At 43.1% G+C, this 18,429-nt stretch overlaps 1 protein-coding gene across 1 annotated transcript in view; it reads left to right on the forward strand.

Annotated features, from left to right (window-relative positions):
* gabra2a (gamma-aminobutyric acid type A receptor subunit alpha2a) overlaps positions 1 to 18,429 on the forward strand; it is a 45,890-nt gene that overhangs the window by 14,940 nt on the left and 12,521 nt on the right. The window contains exon 5 of the mRNA XM_084381258.1: positions 8,200 to 8,420. Within this exon, the coding sequence (XP_084237384.1) occupies positions 8,200 to 8,420 (221 nt within the window). The remainder of the gene's footprint in view (positions 1 to 8,199; positions 8,421 to 18,429) is intronic.

An 18,429-nucleotide genomic window follows, 5' to 3' on the forward strand; every position in this document is an offset into this window, starting at 1 on the left:
CCACAACCCTACTTTAGACAGCCTCCCCCCTAAGATAACCTGATGAAGGTCTAAGTATCTAAACGTTGTTGTCATCAACCTTAATTGCAAGTGAAGTGGACTGTGTGGGAGTCTTTTTTCCATGAAACCATGTTAAAATGGTAGGTTTAATATCAACATCCAGTTTGTCATGCAAATGCACATTTAAAGTCACACACACACACACACATACACACCCACACACAAACACAATTTCCTGCCTTAAAAGCTTTCCTCAGTTTTTCCATCACAATCGCAGCCACCCAACCCCCTCCTCACCCCACCTGGACCTTCTTCAAATATTTAAGAGGCACAGAAGCACGGGGCAGAGGGATGGAAGTGGTGATGATTGAGACAGCACCTTCAAAAGAAAGAAAAAAGAGAGATGGTCTCATGTTTAATTCATGCCATGTCTCCATCAAACTTGCAACAGATAATTTCACTCCACCACAGTGTCTATCTTTTCTCTGCCTTTGATAGCTCGTCTCTGATATACACACATACATCTCCCACGCAAGAACACACACACACACGCACGGACGCACACGCGCGCACAAACACACACACACACACACACACACACACACACACACACACCTCTTCCCTTTTCCTGATAGATTGAACGACCCCCTGCTGCTCCCTCTGCCTCCATGTTTGCGAGGGTTTCTCATTTCTGGATTATAATGTCCCGTATGTGCTTCTCACACAAATAATGTGAAAGCAAAAACACAGTGAGATCCTTCAGAAGCTTAACACACCTGCCTGTTTTGTATGTTGGATTCTCCATTCTGATTGGCAGATGACTGCATTGTAAAGCCCTTTATATTTAATGATATTGGTGTTTAACAAAAAATGTTGACATTTATTAAAGTCTGCAACTGAAACTGAAATTAAATTGCATTTTTTGTGTGCTACATCATACTGCTTTGTAAATCACTTCTTCTTTGAGAACAAAATCATAAACCAAAAGTGAGAATTATATATTTTGATATTTTGATTGACCCTGCACACACTGACAGGGTTGTCCCCAGAGATTTTTTATGGGGGACCCAGAAGGGCCTATTGGAAATCTTGGAGTAGCCATCAAAAGAAAGGGGTGGGGGGCAAATTGGCTGGTTAACTATGCATTTCTTATTATCATCTTATTATTTTAATCTCTAATAAGAACCATGACATTAAAAACATAATACTGTCAAACTTAAACTTCATATGCTGTGATTTCTTACCTGTAAACACAGATGGTAGTTTACGTATTGGATAAGGGCTGCAAAATAAATACATAATGCTTCCTCTTAATTTCATGATGGCCACAATGGATGGCAGATAATATTCACATAGAATATATCATGACTTGATGTCCACAGTACAGTCAAGTATTGGTCTAGAGTATCCGCATATAATCGTGACTAGGAATTCACAGCGTGTGTGAATATATCCTTCCTGCAAAACAGTGAGCCTATTCATGTCCGTTTTGACAAATAAATATCTTGAGTTATAGCACGTCGTCGTATGGAGTAATTCATGTACACATTGTACAAAACAAGACAGATGGTTCAGATGGTTATCTCTACTACATTACCTTTTTCCAATGGAAAATGCTACATGACGTGTGTCTTCTTAATGTGATTATCAACCCAATATTATCACTAAACTTTAGCAGATTATTACCAATCCTTTTACCTTGTTGTGTCAAGTTACTGCTGGTGAAAAATACCAAAATACACTGGAGGGGGGGGGCTTTAAATGCGGTCTTAAATTTGCCTTTTAGTTGCAGGACAGGAGTGGAGACACTGCAACTGTGACAGCCAGTCAAGGTGGTGTGTTTAACAGGGCACCTACAGCTCACAGTCCACTGCATCAGCTCCGCCACTGCCTTTTTATTTTAAACAACCCAAAAAACCCCAAGCACAGCCCATTAACAACAGACAGCCACTGAACATACAGTTAGGAAATAATAAGGTGTCAGTTATAGGAGATCAGTAGGACCCATGCCCATGGCTGAGTGCCTGTTCCTGGCTGTCCTTCTGTGTCACCGCCCAAAGTGACCTGGTAGTCCGGTGTACATCCAGAGAGAAAGAGAGAGAGAGATCACTGGGCCACAATAAATTTACTGTTAAATCAGAGTACAAGAGAGACAAGAATTAGCTATCTAGAGTGCTATTTCCTAACTGTATGTTCCTAACTTTATTTAGTACCAGCACAAGGTACACATTTGTAATGCAATGCAAGGGGAAACACAAACGCACAATAAGATAGAAAATAGAACTCTAATAATGAAGAGAACAAAAAAAGAAATAATAAAAATATCTACAATAAAGACATTATACAGAAATTTTACAGAAATAAATCAAAGAGATAAGTAAAACAAAGACATGGCGTGAAGTGTGTGGTCTTTAACAGAGGAGTGCCACACATGATGTTGAGCAGAAGGATACGGAGACTTGACCTATAAGGATGTTATAGAACGTTAAATAATTTAGTGTTCCAGTCTTTGCCCAATAGTCTGTCCAGCTACACAACAGTTACACTGTGTTTCTGTTCTGCTCAGCCCTAATTCATTTATTTTCTGGTCCTGGTATTACTTTTGTCTCGTTATAAATTCCATCAGGCCCCATTATTTTACCCCCCCCCATGTGAAACCTGTGGAATGATTTCATATGCATGTATTTAATGCACTTGACACATTTATTAGAACATTTTATATTATATTTATATTATATACATTTTATATTATATTATGTGAACAATATATGTTCACATTCATTTACATGAATGTGAGCATATATTTTATTTGTTTTTGAGGAAACTCAGGACGCCTTTATGTTAGCTTCAAGATCCCAATCCAGGTGCTGTATCGTAGGCAACTGGACTTGTTTCAGTTTCTTGAAGACGTTTCACCTCTCATCCAAGAGGCTTCTTCAGTTCTAACTAACTGGAGAGGAGAAGGCTGGCTTTTAAACTCTGTGTGGGTGTGTTCTTACAGAGTCGTTAAGGACACTTGTGAGCTCTGAGTTTCAGAGTCGTGAGGGTCACATGTGGGTGGTTGGTCAAACTGGCCTTCATGTGGGTTGCTAGGGCTAGGTGAGCCCAGGTGTGAATGGTTGTTAAGCTGTCTGGGGAGAGAACTCAGTACAGCACTGTAGGTGGGTGATAAGTAATGTCTTAGGCCACCTCCTCTGTTCAAAGACGGTCCTTCCAGTTTGACATAGATGGTTTCCTTTATTCCTCTTTCAAACCATCTGTCTTCTCTGGATGATGTAAGATGTAAGTGGACAGCGGAGTCTTGACCTGAGGAGTTGGCCCTCCTGTGTTGTGCCATTTATTTATGGAGAGGTTGTTTTGTCTCCCCAATGTGCAAATCTGTGCAGTCCTGGCTGCATTGAACAGCATAAACAACATTACATTACTCTGTTTATGCCTGTGTGTTTTGTCCTTAAGATGGACAAGTTTCTGCCTCAGTGTGTTGGTAGGTTTAAAATGAACCGGGAGATGATGTTTATTGAAGACCCTCCTGAGTTCCTCAGATGTTCGTGCGACATGGGGAATGACAATGTTGTTACGTTTTCTCGTCTCCTCCTCTCTGCCTGCTCTGGATCTTTTACAGGTCTTGACAAAGGTCCAGTTTGGGGAGCCACAGGTTTTAAGTGCTCCCCTGATGTGCTTCTGTTCCTTCTCATCCCCCTCTGACTTCGTGGGCACAGTCTCAGCCCGATGGTTTAGGGTTCTGATGACCCCCAGCTTGTGCCCCAGTGGGTGGTGACAGTCAAACAGCAAGTATTGATCTGTGTGTGTAGGTTTTCTGTACACCTCAATGTGTTGGCTTCTGTCTTCTTCAGTGTGTACTGCACAGTCCAAGAAGGGCAGACTGTCTCCTCTGACATCTTCCCGTGTGAACTTATTCTGATGTTATTGTCCACAGCATTTATATGTTCTGCGAATGCTTCCACTTCCCTTGCTCTGATTTTGAACCAGGTGTCGTCCACATACCTGAAGCAGTGGCTAGGAGCAGTTCCTGTGAAGGTAATCAAGGCTCTGCTCTCAACTTCTTCCATGTAGAGGTTGGCCACTACGGGGACACCGGTGAGCCCATGGCACAGCCGTAGTTCTGTCTGTAGAAGCTTTCATTGTACTGGAAGTAGGTGGTCATCAGACAGAGGTCAAGTACTGTAAGGCACAAATGTGATCTGGGGTGAAGTTGGTTCTGCTGGACAAAGTGCTGTCCTGTAGCAGGCATTTCTTCACCATCTTAACAGCTTCTTGAGTGGGAATGCATGTAAGTAGTGATGTGACATCATAAGAAACCATTGTTTCGTCTGGGTCCACTGTTATCTCTCTAACCTTGCTGATGAAATCGTGTGAGTTTTTGATGTGGTGGTGAGTGTTACCGACCAAAGGAGCTAGGATACTGGCTAAGTGCTTGGATATGTTATAGGTAACTGAGTTGATGCTGCTGATGATGGGTCTGAGTGGTAATCCTTCCTTGTGTATCTTGGGGAGTCCATAGATACATGGGATGGCTTCCCCGGGGTACAGTCTGTAATATAATGGCCTGTCAATGGCCTTTTCTAGTTTTTGTAGATATTCTATAACCTTATTTTTGTAGCTATTGATAGTATCTCACCTCAGAGCCTCATAGGTGTTAGTATCACTAAGCAGGGGTCCGTTTCACAACGCAGGTTTAGTGAAAACTCTGAGTCTGTTAACCCTGAAATGAGGGAAACTCTGAGTTTTCCGTTTCACAAAGGGAGGTAACTCAAACCAGAGAAAGAGGGGTAACTCTAGCCTGTTTCACAGAGAGAGGTAACTTAAGCTCTCGGTCAGTTACCATGGTAACATACTCTATGAACCTAACCTGGTCGGGACCAGGTTTTTCTCAACAAACCTCGAGTTTCTCTCTGTCTCCGCCCTCTTTCAGCCACAAACGGTATTTGATTTCCTCATTCATTCAGTCAGCAGGCGAGTTTTGGCGTCATATAGTTCTGCCGTCTGTTTTTTGAAAAAAGAAAAAAAAATCATTGCAAAAATCAGTCAGTAGGCGACATTAGAAGTTATATTAGGTGGCGACTATTTTCACTACCATGGCATGTCCTTTTGATAATGATCCCGTGGATGAAGGTGCAGCATTACTGCGCAGAGAATTAAATATTCGTCGGGAGATGATTATCAGACCGCGCATAGATGTTCTTGCATTTCCAGACATTTATCTTTTTGAGCGGTCCGTTTCACATCACAGTCCATCATTTACATACACAACTTAACCTGTCCTTACATTTCCAACATTACCAACCAAAGTCATGCTCTCACATCCCAGCAGATATTGTGTGTTGCGCTGCGTTTTTTTTGAATAGGGAGTTTTTTATACAACGTCGGAGATGCAGAGCACTTGAGCAAGGCAACTGTATGCAGAGCGGTCAGAAAAGTGTGCCTCGCCCTGAAACGCCCAGTGGGGTGAAAAACGTAGCCCTCCTCTTCCCCGTTGCCATGGTGACTCGTAGAATCGGGGCTCCATTGATGCTGTCTTTTTATACTTGTGGTGCACGCGCTTAACTCCAGGTGAAACTACTCCGAGTTGATCAAACTAACTCAAATCAGCTGTTCTGGAACCGAAAACTCAGAGTTTCCTATCTCAGAGTAGATCAACTCATGGTTTAGAACTGTAGCAACTACTTTGTTATATTAAGGAAATCTTCATCTTCACGATGGTTCTTTCTTTTGAGACCATAGTGTGGTTAAAAGAAAGCACCATTGACTGTTGTTAGAACAAACTGTGGTCTCTCATGTCAAAGTGACACACTTTGTTGAGCCACCTGGACCTGCTCACTACAACAATGTCATATTCACAGTCTGTTACACAAATACAAACATAAACATTAAGAGTGTGACAGCAGACAGAAGTCACGGTTCGATACATACCTTGGTTTTGGGGTCACAGTTTGAGTACAAGTATGATGGTACGTATTCAGACGTATACAACAGAAAAGAAGGAATTGAAAATCCCAAATGCATAAGGTAAATTTTATTTTTATTTAATTTAAACAGACAGTAGTTTAAGTTGCACTTTGTTCCTCCTAGTGTCCTCCAGGCTCCTTAAGAACACAGACAAAACTCGTCGTCCTCCTCCAATCCAACACTCGCTCTCTGAAATTCTCCTACACAGCTGATTCAAAAGAAGCATTCTCATTTGACCTCACCGCAATTCTTTGACTTATTTTATTGTGTACCTTTGTGTACCTATTGTAGCACCTTGAATTGGAGTGTGGACCAGAAAGCTGACCAGAAGCTCTTGCCAAAATGTGACAGATGTGATGGTTCAGGACAAATACACGTACTATTATACTCTGAATAAACATAGTCTATGTTGGCTTCAAGAGGATTAATTGTGTGTTGATACCGACTGAAGAAAGAAGGGATGGTTCACCAGACTGCTCAGGCTTACACAGTGTTAAGCAGATAATTACAGTTCATTTTTAGCTCATGATATAATTTAAATTACTAGTGGATATTATAATAAAGTATTCCCTTTGTTTCCTCAGAAGCCATCATTTAAACATTGCTGCTTGCAGCACCAAAATCAAAGACATGACAGTAGGACACCTAACTCATCAGAGTTTGTTCTGGCACAGATTTGCTGACACACTGCTGGAACCTCCTGTGCAGTCCAATGAAAATGTGGATCTACATATACTGTAATGAGAGAGACAGAATGAGAGAGTGATGTTTCCACTCGGCTGGAGGGATTGATGTTGATGTAAACTGTGGCTGACACTTTGCCTCAGGGACCAACTGGATCTGTGACCGACAGGTCCGCACCCATCCAGGTGCTGCTTGGCCAGGTCACGAACATGCATTAAACTCTGTCTGAAGCTGAGGACACACCAGGATAACAGGACATGAATGATTTGAAAACACAATGTACCACATATGGATGTTTTCAAAGAAAACACTGACAAATCCTTCTATTATACATCTATTATATTGATAGACAAGGTATTACTCAATGTTAGTGAGATGATCCTGCTCAACTTTAAAAAAGTCTGTACTAATGCAGACAGGTTTAGTTGGTCATTTTTCCATAGAAAGTAGTTTAAAACAGTTTACAGCATGGAGAGACACTGTTTTGTGAAAAAAAACTTTATTTATTATTATTATTTTATTTATTTATTGTTTTAACTTTTCTTCATAATGTGAGCATCACAAATTGACCTCATTGTTTTGGAGTAGTTGCATGAATCACGTATTAAAATATCTGGCCACTAAAACTGTATCTGCATGACTAGACACAAATAAGGGTGTTTTCGGGTTGGTTTTGGGCGACTCTGCCCATAAATATTTCTTGACTGAACAAGACTAAGTCTGTCAGTGTTTGTTGGACCCGCTTATAAGCTGATGGATAGAATAGACATCATTCAGAGACACGGTATCTCTTGGGGAATCTTGTGCGATTGATTCATAGGCTATACGTATCATGCGAAAGACAAGCAGACCAACCATGGGACTGTGTGGTACTTGATATATGATTTTGGCTGCACAATATGGTTAAAAAAACATATTGCAATTACTTTGACAGATAATACAATTGGGATATGATTCATGATTTGTAGGGATAACTTTTGCATCACAATTTTTATTTTCCCTGAAAAAAATGACAATGTGACATTTGTTGGGGCCTGTAAACAAATATAATTACCGGAGAACATTTGTAGACCAGGAATTGTTTGCAGCATTACAGTGCTTCATTATACATTTTAATCACAAAATTGCAGAAACAGTTCCAGCTTCTTCAATTTTGTATTAATCTTGGTCATATTGTGACTTTGATATTGACAGTGTTCAAAAGTTTACACACGAGAACATTTATACTCTAGCAGTTCTGAGTTTTGGAGCTACCTTTGAATTCTGGCCATTCCTTACAACTTGCACCTTTAACCAGTGACTGTACTTTATAATTTATTTGCAAATACTTTATAATTAATGTTTTATGATTCATCCACCTGCCATATATTTCTGTCACACCAGTGCTATTATCACACCTCATTTCCCATATAATATTATGTAGTGGTTATATTGTTTCATTTTTCTAAAAGTCATAAGTGGATCAGTTACACCTGTGTTTGTGACAAGTCATTATATGCAAACATGGGTCTTTTTAACATTGTGGCCCCTGCTCTGTGTCTCTTTCAGGAGTACACTGTAGATGTTTTCTTCCGTCAGAGTTGGAAGGATGAGCGATTGAAGTTCCATGGACCAATGAACATTCTGCCTCTCAACAACCTGATGGCCAGTAAGATCTGGACCCCTGACACCTTCTTCCATAATGGCAAGAAATCTGTGGCCCACAACATGACTATGCCAAACAAGCTGCTGAGGATTATGGAGGATGGGACCCTGCTCTACACCATGAGGTAGCTGGTTGTATCCTTATTACAACTAGTGATATGAAATGTTCAATCATCCAGGTTTTATAGCGGCATACAGAATTCCTATTCCTTTTCACTAGTATAGTACTAAACATTGAATAGAACGTTGATTTTAATCACATCTGCAAAATATTTTTCATGTCATTCATAGTGGTGATTCTAGCTAATCCTAGACACCTGTGTCCTGTGGAGTCCTCCAGTGGTCCATATTTGATTATTTATTGTTCTTTATTTATATACTAACACTGGATCATCACCAGTGTTGGGGGTAACTAGTTACAAAGTAATCCGTTGGGTACTCGGATTACTTTTTTGTTGTAATGACTAATGTAACACGTTTGTGCCGCAATTCAAGAAATCTGTTATTTAGTTTGTTTTTCATAAAAGTAATCTGTAACTAGAGGTGTGAATCTTCATTGGCCTCATGATTATGATTCAGCTGTCAGCGATTCGAATGCAAAACAATTCTCGATGCATCTCGATGCCTATCAGTGTATGGCATCCTCAATGATCTTTATTACTGCACATGGCTACTTTTTCATCATTTAAATTCCCCTTTTATTCAGAAAGTCCTTCCAATAATCAGACCACAGCAGTCTACAAAATAAAAGCTTTTCAAAATCTGTATCTCAGTACATAAAAATTACAAAAACAAAACATTCATCCATCTGCAGTGCCTTTCACATCTGTTGTAATCTACAATAATAAAGTTTTCACATGGCAGCTTTAAGATAAGGCATCTATTGACTCTGCTGCATACACCTTTCTCAGAGTTGGACGGCAAAGTTGACAGCACCTCCTCAGATCTTGGCTGATTAGCTGGGCTTGCTGTAACAGTTATTATTTATGGCTGCAGACGTCAGCTTCGGCTGAAAATGGCTGACGTGATTAGTTGTTGTTGTGAGGCAGAAGTCACGCTCAGTGTGGGTCTTGTCTAAGTTTGTGCTTTCCAGCAAGTTCATAAAATCCGACATGTGCCCCAAGATGTCTGTTTAAAAAAATACTCTCGCCCACAATTCAAAGCATGGGAGCAACTTTATCGTCCATCTGAGGCCAGACAGTAAACTATCAATTGCTTGTAAACAATTGCTGCCATCTAGTGTGCCCATGGCGAGCCTTTTTACCCTTGGAAGTCCTGTCCTTAACCCCAAGAGGAACAGTCTGTCAGACAAACATTTTGGAAAACTTCTTCTCCTGCTTTATGATCAGTAATTTTAAAAACTAATCTAAACTACAGAGAACAGAACATTGGCTGGGTAAGTCTGTGTGTTTGAAAAGCCTAAATGAACGTATATAGTTTGTGTTTAGGAATATGTTTTGAAAAAAACCCACATGCACTTTCATTGTATTTGTGCTTTTATCGTTTCTATGTAAGCACTCATAGTTTATGGGTTCATTAGTTGCATTTTTAAACATCAAATACTAGGCCTGCAGAGCCCGTGTTGTATTATTTTCATTGAAACAGCTGTGCCTAATACTGAATGCCTCTGCCCAGTCACTGTCAGATTGTCAGAAAAATATAGAGCTGTAAATTTTATATTGCTTCTGTCATTCCTATTATTAGGCTGCAGAGTTACTGATTGTGGGCAGCAAAGAAGGCTACAACATGGCAGTAGAGTCAATACATTCAAAGGTACATGTACAGTTGGCTACACGCTGTCTGGAAAATATAACCGACATGCTCAACGAGTCGCAAAGGGGTTTTACCGTAATTTTTGGTAACTCTAAAGTACTCTAACGTGCTACTTCTCTCAGTAGATAACACAGTAACTTGCAAGTAACGACACCCAACACTGATCGTCACTGACTGACATTTTTATGCACATGACGCTGTCTATTCTGATGACTCATTTTTCACAAAAAAATGAAATCAAAAAACCTTCAGTAATCCCAAAACATTTTTTAATGTGACATCTTTTGCAGTGATGTTAACCCCCAACCCTAACCATAACCCATTATGGAGAGGTTGAGAGGGATTATCCATTGCCGTTTGTCGATAACATCTGTCGATGTGGTTCTACTCGGTTTAACTTCTTCACAATAAAAGCCCCCCGTTATTTAGTCATTTTAGGAAACATTGCATTTTCACCTGCTGTGCCTAAACATGACTCCCAAAACAGCTGAAAGAAAACATGATGAAACCGTAAAACACAGCAGATGTTTGAAAGAACAAACAGGACGAGAGGAGCTAAAGAGGTTCAGTTAGAAGCTACACAAGTACTGAGAGCTGAACACACTGACTTTTAAAAACATCTTTCTCTCAGGTTTGCTGCACAGACATGAGTTGACATGAGTATCGATTCAAGTCGTGAGATGTCACCACAACCTGCTTGGAGGCGGGGCGGGCACATCTTGGCCCTACTCCAGAGCAGTTCCATTGCCAGCATGGCTCAGCTTAACTAGGCGCAGTAAAACTGGTGATAGAAAAGCAAATCAGCACGGCTCTGTTTGACTCAGCACAGCTAAAAAAAACGATGGTGGAAAAACAGCACAGGAGTCTAGTTCCAGTTGTCCGGTTCCATCCCAACAACAGAGTTTATTAACTTATTGAGTCGGCTGGCCTCACCAGCTGTGACGCCACCGACCCCAGCACAGCACAGAGAAAATCAGTGCACTGGCAGTACAGAATGATTGATTTTAATGTGATTCTAATTCGAGTGCCTGTATTTTTTTGTATGATATCTGAGAGGTATTTTGTTTTTGCATGCCTAGCAGCGGATTGATATGTAAACAAAAGTTCTTTATATGTTTCATGCGATACATGTAGTCTGTCTTTTGCCCATTTACGCTCTGCTTTCCGACATTCCCTGCGAATAGAGCGTGTGGATTCATCCAGCCAGGGGTTCATTATTTTCCTCCTAGCTTTGACTTTGAGAGGGGCGATGGAATCTAGGATACGCAGGCATGATGTATGGAAGAGGTCTAACAATGCATCGGTGGTTAAGTAGGTAGAGGGAGATTCAATAACAGGGACAGTGGGATCGGCAGTATAAGCACTGGAAAATAAACTAGGTGTGGTGGAATTTAGTATGCGGACGCAGGTTGGGACAGGGAGTTTTGGTGCAGGTAAGAAAAGCTCAGTGTCAAATAGAATAGCCCTGTGGTCAGACACACAGATATCATGAAAAGCATAATTGCTAGGAGAGAGACCAAAGGATAATACTAGGTCCAAGGTATGGTTTTTTACATGTGTTGGGGAGGTAACAGATTGCACTAAATTAAAGGAGTCAATTAAGTGCAGGAAATCAGTAGCCAGTGAGTTTGTAGGACAGCAGACGTGAATATTAAAATCACCCAAGATTAGGAGCCTGTCATATTGTGGCATGACAACAGATAACAATTCAGAAAATTCACTCAGGAAGGCTTTGCTCTGACTTGGTGGCCTATATACAATGATGCACAACACAGGGGCTTTACTATTTAGTACAATGCCAAGGAGTTCAAAGGTAGAGAAAGAGCAACTGCCAAAGGAGACAGGAGAACAGGTTATACTATTTTTATAGATGACAACAACACCACCGCCGCGACCAGAAAGACTGGGCTGATTGAAGTATGAATAATCCGGAGGGGTGGCTTCAACTAAGGGAATAATATCTGTGCTTAACCAGGTTTCTGTCACAAAAAACATATCCAGCTTATTGGAGGAGATAATATCTTGACAAATAAATGATTTATTTGATAGGGAACTCACATTCAGAAGGGCAACTCTAGTTGCAACTTGGGGAGGTAAATTGGTTAGTTTAATCCATCCATCCATTTTCTTCTGCTTATCTGGGGCCGGGTCGCGGGGGCAGCTGCCTGAGCAGGGACACCCAGACTTCCCTCTCCCCGGACACTTCCTCCAGCTCTTCCGGGAGGATCCCAAGGCGTTCCCAGGCCAGCCGGGCGACATAGTCACTCCAGTGTGTCCTGGGTCTTCCTCGGGGTCTCCTCCCCCCGGTGGGGCATGCCTGGAACACCTCCCGAGGGAGGCGTCCAGGGGGCATCCGATACAGATGCCCTGGTTAGTTTAAGTGATACTAAATTATCTGAAATAATCCCTCTGCTGGCTTTATGATGATGGTGACTGTTGGTGACATGGACAGGGATAGACAACACAGGCGCAGCAGCGTGTTCTACCCACAAGGGGGAGCTAATATAGGATGACGGTGGGACAGAGTTTGGTTTGGACATGGGGGAAGAGGGGCTATCAAATTGGCCTGTGTGTGATACTGGTAGTCAATTGGGGATATACTGTACAGCAAGCTGTAGGTTAGTAGCGAGCATGCGGGTTCCCAACGTGTTAAGATGAAGGCCGTCTCTTGCATAAAGGGAGGGGCGTTCCCAAAACAGATCAAAGTTGTGGATAAAGGCGACTTTGTGCTCTGAGCAGGCAAACTGCAACCAGGTATGAAGATAAAGAATCCTGCTAAAACGATCCGAGCCGCGACCCAGAGTAGGGATTGGGCCGGAGATAAAAACACTTTTCCCACTGCTATTGAGGAGATTAAAAAGGCGGATAAAATCTGTTTTTGTCAGCTCTGACTGTTGTTGAGCAGTGTCATTTGAGCCACAATGGAGTATGATTTTAGTAACTGTGGGTGGGGAAGAGGCCAGGAGACCAGGGAGTTTCTTCAGGGTATCAGAGGTAGTAGCTCCAGGAAAACAGTGCGTAGTCGCGTTTGCAAGCGGGGGCAGGACAGTCGCTGCAGCGGATGGGTGAGTGGATGATGAAGTGGACTTCACCGGTGAGGACTGCGTGGATGGAGCCGGTTGGACAGAAGAAGAAGAAGAAGCAGCAGGGCCAATGCGGCCTGCACGGGGGACCGGAGTGAAACAGGGTATGGAGCGACGGGACCCGGGAGGGAAGTGCTTTGGCACAGTGGGTGGAGGAGGGAGTGGTAGTGAAAAATTGGAGGCACCCTGTAACCGCTGGGAGAGTGGGGAAATGGGTTGAGAAGGTGCGGGCAGAGGGGGGAAATCCTGTTGACTAAGCATGTCAAATTTGTTCTCCAAATGGAGAGTGAAATGAGGTACCTCAGGTGTGTGTGTGTGTGTGCGTGCGTGTGTGTATGTGTGTGCATGTGTGGGGAGGGTTTCTTTCTTTGTTTTCCCACTGGCCTTGGTCCAGCTGTTATAGTGGTACGAAGTAGAGCTGACCAGGCCCTTAGGTTTAGCCCCAAGCCGTGACCAAGACTTCTCCAGGGCAGGGAGGGGAGGGGAAACGACCTAGGCATGAGCAGTGGCAGGCTCTGGGGCAGAAAGGGGCGGGGCAGCATCCATTGGAACGGTGACACCTGGTCCCAGCGCACTGCCTGTCACCTGGGCCGGTCCGAAGACGATGGTGTCCAGGAACTTCTCAGCTTCCTGGATCTGATAGAGGCTGGAGATTCTTTTTTCCAGCTCCAGGATCTTTCCAGCCAGGCGGGTACAGCCATCACAGCCTGATGGCGAGATGAGCGGAGGCATGGATGTGGATATACAGGTACACTGAAAAAGAGAGAGGGAGCACAGCAGCCAGCAGACAGCCAGAGACAGCCAGAGAGCTATATGCAGACCGAGGCAACGGCTGAGAGACGTGCCGTGCAGAACACTTGCTCGCCAGGGCTCCGTCCGTCCAGGAGCCCGCAGCGGTGTGAAGGCGAAACAGCAGCCAGCTGCAACTTGCGGTGGCAGCACACTCCAGGGTCACCTGTTGCGGGATCTCTTCAAACTGCCTTCAGCCGTGGGCCGAAATGTCCACAAGGGGATCACCCACGCAATGATGTGAAGACTTGCCCGTACAGTGGTGATGGAAACAGAAAAGTGAGTGCGTAATCAAAAACTGGCATCACTCCAAGGGCGTCTCCGAGGTGGCGGTGAGCCACAGTGAGCCGTGCAAACTGGGGCGATCGGACCTTTCGATCGTTTAAAACAATAGCCCAACTAAGAAAGACACAGTTCAGGATGTGGAACGTGGACTTAGATTAACTTAAAAAGCAGCGGAATTAGTTAAAATAGTTTTTTCTGCTGGACTGAACTGGCGGAACTTTAGAGACTGATGCCATCTTGTCCGCCACTTGTTAATTGCCTGCAGCTTGGTACGGCTCCTCTCATATCAGTACAGACTAGCAGGGTACTCTTTAATGTTAGCCTATAAAGCACTATTAATTTTATCACCCAGTACTGAAGCAGTGTTCTTTTTTACATGATGGCATGATTAAAAGCATGAGGTTGTGAATGAACTGCAAGCATCCATGCTTTTCTATCCCCATAAGAATGGTATTGTGATAATACCAGGATCGCCAAAGAGAAATCACCACAGCTGAAAACGAAATATTGTCTGGTTGTCTGTTTACATAAACACATCATCAACAACAGATGAAATATAAGGGTCCTGAAGAATTGTTCCATTTCATAGTGGGATATTTCAACCGCTGCTGCTAGTACCTGGTTGGGTACTGAAAGAAGGCGGACAGTGTTCTGCAGCACTTCCCCCTCCTATGTGCCCCGCATAAGTGAGATAGACAATTGTCAACAAAGAGGGAAGTCTTGCAGCAAGTTCTTCTTCTTCTACTTGGCACTGGTTTCATTCATTTCCAGTGGCAAACTGAGTGTAGTGGAGTGCTTAGCAAGCTTGGGGATGACTGACAAACAGGGTTATTTGCGCATGCTCACCTCTGCCTCTGGGTTGGGTTGCCAGGTACCACAACACATATACCGCACAGACAATAAGACACCCCCATTTGATCTGTATCACTATGAAAACGGGAGATTAATGGGAGAAATTACCAAACTTGAGCACAGTGGGAAAATGGGTTAAAAATAGGCTGACTGCTGTAAAAACAAAATGATATAAAATGCATGTAAAAGGACAGTATTTGGAATCATATGTATTTCTGTGAGAAATCTTTGCTTACAAATACTGTGGAAAGGCCCAGAAATAATGGAATCAGGCATGCCGCAGTTAGGAAAGTCCCTGAGATCCCAGGAGGAAGTAAGACACTATTAAAAACACATCTTAGAGAAAGGTTTTAAAGAAAAGAGGGGACCTACGAGGGGACCATACTACTATGGTGAGGAGACAGAATGATTGAAAAATCATTCGACTGCATAGCACTCTAGAAACAAAGGACAACGAAGAGAGGAGAGAACCACCAGCACTACATCATCACAGCATCAGTCATACAAATCACAGGGATGAAGACTACATGGAATTGAGAAATGGGAAGCGGGTTGAGAAAACCAAACTATTAAATTGCCCCCTAACGGGATATCTGACCCTAATTGGCTCAACATAAGAGATGACGGGGGCAGAGGAGGAGATGGCATGTATCCTCTTAATATTATGGGGCCAGGCAAACTTGGTAATCGCCGTGGTCCATTATGGACATGATAGGCCTGGCAGGAAGGTTGCCTGCCCTCACAGATGGAGCAAACAAGTGAATAAAGGCACTGGAGGAAAGCACGGCAGGGTTAAGACTGGTGCTAGGAGATTTAAATGCTCTGCTTTTGCATGATGAGACTGGTAAGTACACCACTGAAGATATTTTCCATGCAGCATAATTACCAGCTTTGGTGACTGGAAATACAATTGAGGGTGTCGAATTTGGTGGACACTGCCAAACTCAGAAAACATTACCCAGAAAAATTGGATCCATCAAAGCTGGAAGCAGAGGTACTAAAGGATGACAAGTGCCCCTCCAACTAGCAGCAAAGATTGATGGATGAGACTGAGTAGTGGTATTGGAATTCCAGGCACTCCCAGAGTCTTTTCACTGGAGGTGAAGAAAGCCATGCCAGAAGAAGTGCAAAAGAGGCTAGACAACATTGTGGGCCAGATTAAAATGGACTGATTCATCACGTGGAAAACCACAAGAAAGGAAAATGTCAGGAGGAAGAAATTAATATACAGCTGGCCAATAAACTAACACAGCTACAGCTGGGGGAGTTGTCCAAACAAAAGAGAGAGACAAAGCCAAGATTCAAGCCCCTGTGGTGACAGCCACCCAAGCAGCCCCTCAGACTAAAATCACACCTACAGCCACAGTTGAGCTCAGTCTGCCAACAACATCCAGGAGAGCCACCAACTAGCCTGGGAGTGGAGGATGGATGGTCACCCAGCTGTGAAGAGTGCTGTCTGTCCTCAGTGCTTAGAATTATTGCTCAGTGGCAGCGTGTCAGAAGTGCACAGCTGGAAAGAGCCTTTAGCCTGACCTTTGCTGCTCCTGACGTGGACCCAAGGCTCAGAGTTGCATGGAGTGGAGCAGGCTTGGACCTTGGGTTTAGCCCCAAGGGTGGGCCAGATGTCATCATTCAGGACCAGGGCATCAGTTGAAAGAATTGGTTCCCCCCGCGGTCCTGGCTGATCTGGACCAGGTAATCTGCTGATCTGGTGGCATCACCAAGTGGGACAGCAGCTGAACAGTTGTTGGTCAATGGGCCGACATCACGGGAAGTGTTCAATATGGAGAGTTGATTGAGCAGCTGCTATGGATGAAACACCCATGATCAATTAGTCCTTGCTTCTTAGAACCTGTTTCAACAGTCTGATGTCCTGTAAGTAACTGTAAGTAAGCCGGCTGGCAGACACTACATATAGCAATGATTAAAGTGTCAAAAGTGCTCATTAGAAACTGGCACAAGTCCACAGTTAAAATCCAGCTAAGATCCGAGTCCAATGACTTAATCCTTTATCTTTAAAGATTCAATAAAAATGACTAGGATCTAGAAAGACAATTGCAGTCAAATCCCTATTAAAAGACTAGAATCACACGTGCAGGCAAAGACTTCCGTGAAGATAAGCTACTAACTTTTAATCCAGTTGTCACTGTGATGCACTGTGTGTTCTGACACCTTTCTATCAGAAACAGCATAAACTTGTTCAGCAATGTGTGCTACAGAAGGTCTTCCGTGGGATTGGACAACACGGGCAAGCCTTTGCTCCCCACACACATTAGTGAGCCTTGGGTGCCTATGACCCTGTCACTGGTTGTTCTCCCTTGGCCCTTGTCAAAGTCGCTCAGATCCTTATGCGTACCCATTTGTCTTGCTTCCGACACATTAACTTTGAAGACAAAATGTTCACTTGCTGCCTAATATATCCCATCCACTGACAGGTGCCTTTATAGCAAGATAATTAATGTTATTCACTTCACCTGTCAGTGATTATAATGTTATGGCTGATTGGTGTAAACTGACAGCAGCTACTGTATACCCCATAAACACACACACCGAAGCAAAAAGAGAGCCTGCACAGTTTTTACACAAGATGTAATGCAAAACAGTGAAAGCTGCATTGCATGGTAAGGCAGTGGTTGTTGGCAGTCTCATACAGTGAAGTACAGCAATCAGTGACTTCTGAAGGTCATGTGTGAGCTGATTCCCATTCTCAATGCATAATAAAACCAGTTCACTCAGCCTTTTTGTCCTAGTGCACTTCTCAAAATCTTCAAAAGGTTTTTAGTTGAATGAGCCTTGACAGGGATGATCAAAAACAGCGGAAAGGTCTCACACACAGTGGATGTATGATGACCTTCCATGGCCATTTTAGCATTTAGCACAATAGCTAAACCCAGCATGCATGGTCGCATCATGGGTGTGTTTAATTTGGGTCATGTAGCATGCTTGCTGGGTGGTGCATTAAGTCAGTAATTAATCCAGGCACAGATATAACCTAAGATTGTACTTAAAGGAAAAATCCATCAGGCTGATGGGGCCGACTGGCTCTACGGATTGCGACCTGTTTCAGCAACGACAGGTCTTCAAGAACCAGGAACAGACACTGTGTTCTATGCCTTGATTCACCAAACAGAGCCCTTGTGTAATAACTAATCATGAAATGTCATAATGTGGACTGTCACTTACCTGTCAGCAGGAACGTCACAATAACATCACAATAACTAGATTTTACAGTTGACAAAGTCACTTTGATAATGAAGGGGACATAGAAACAAAGCAGTGGTGTCCTATCCAGGACCTTCAAAACAATAAACCTTCATACTCAAAATCAATCATGCACAGTAAGCTTCTTACC

The sequence above is a fragment of the Pagrus pagrus genome, assembly GCF_965226575.1.
Source record: "Pagrus pagrus genome assembly, chromosome: 18".
In the NCBI taxonomy this organism is placed as follows: Eukaryota; Metazoa; Chordata; class Actinopteri; order Spariformes; family Sparidae; genus Pagrus; species Pagrus pagrus.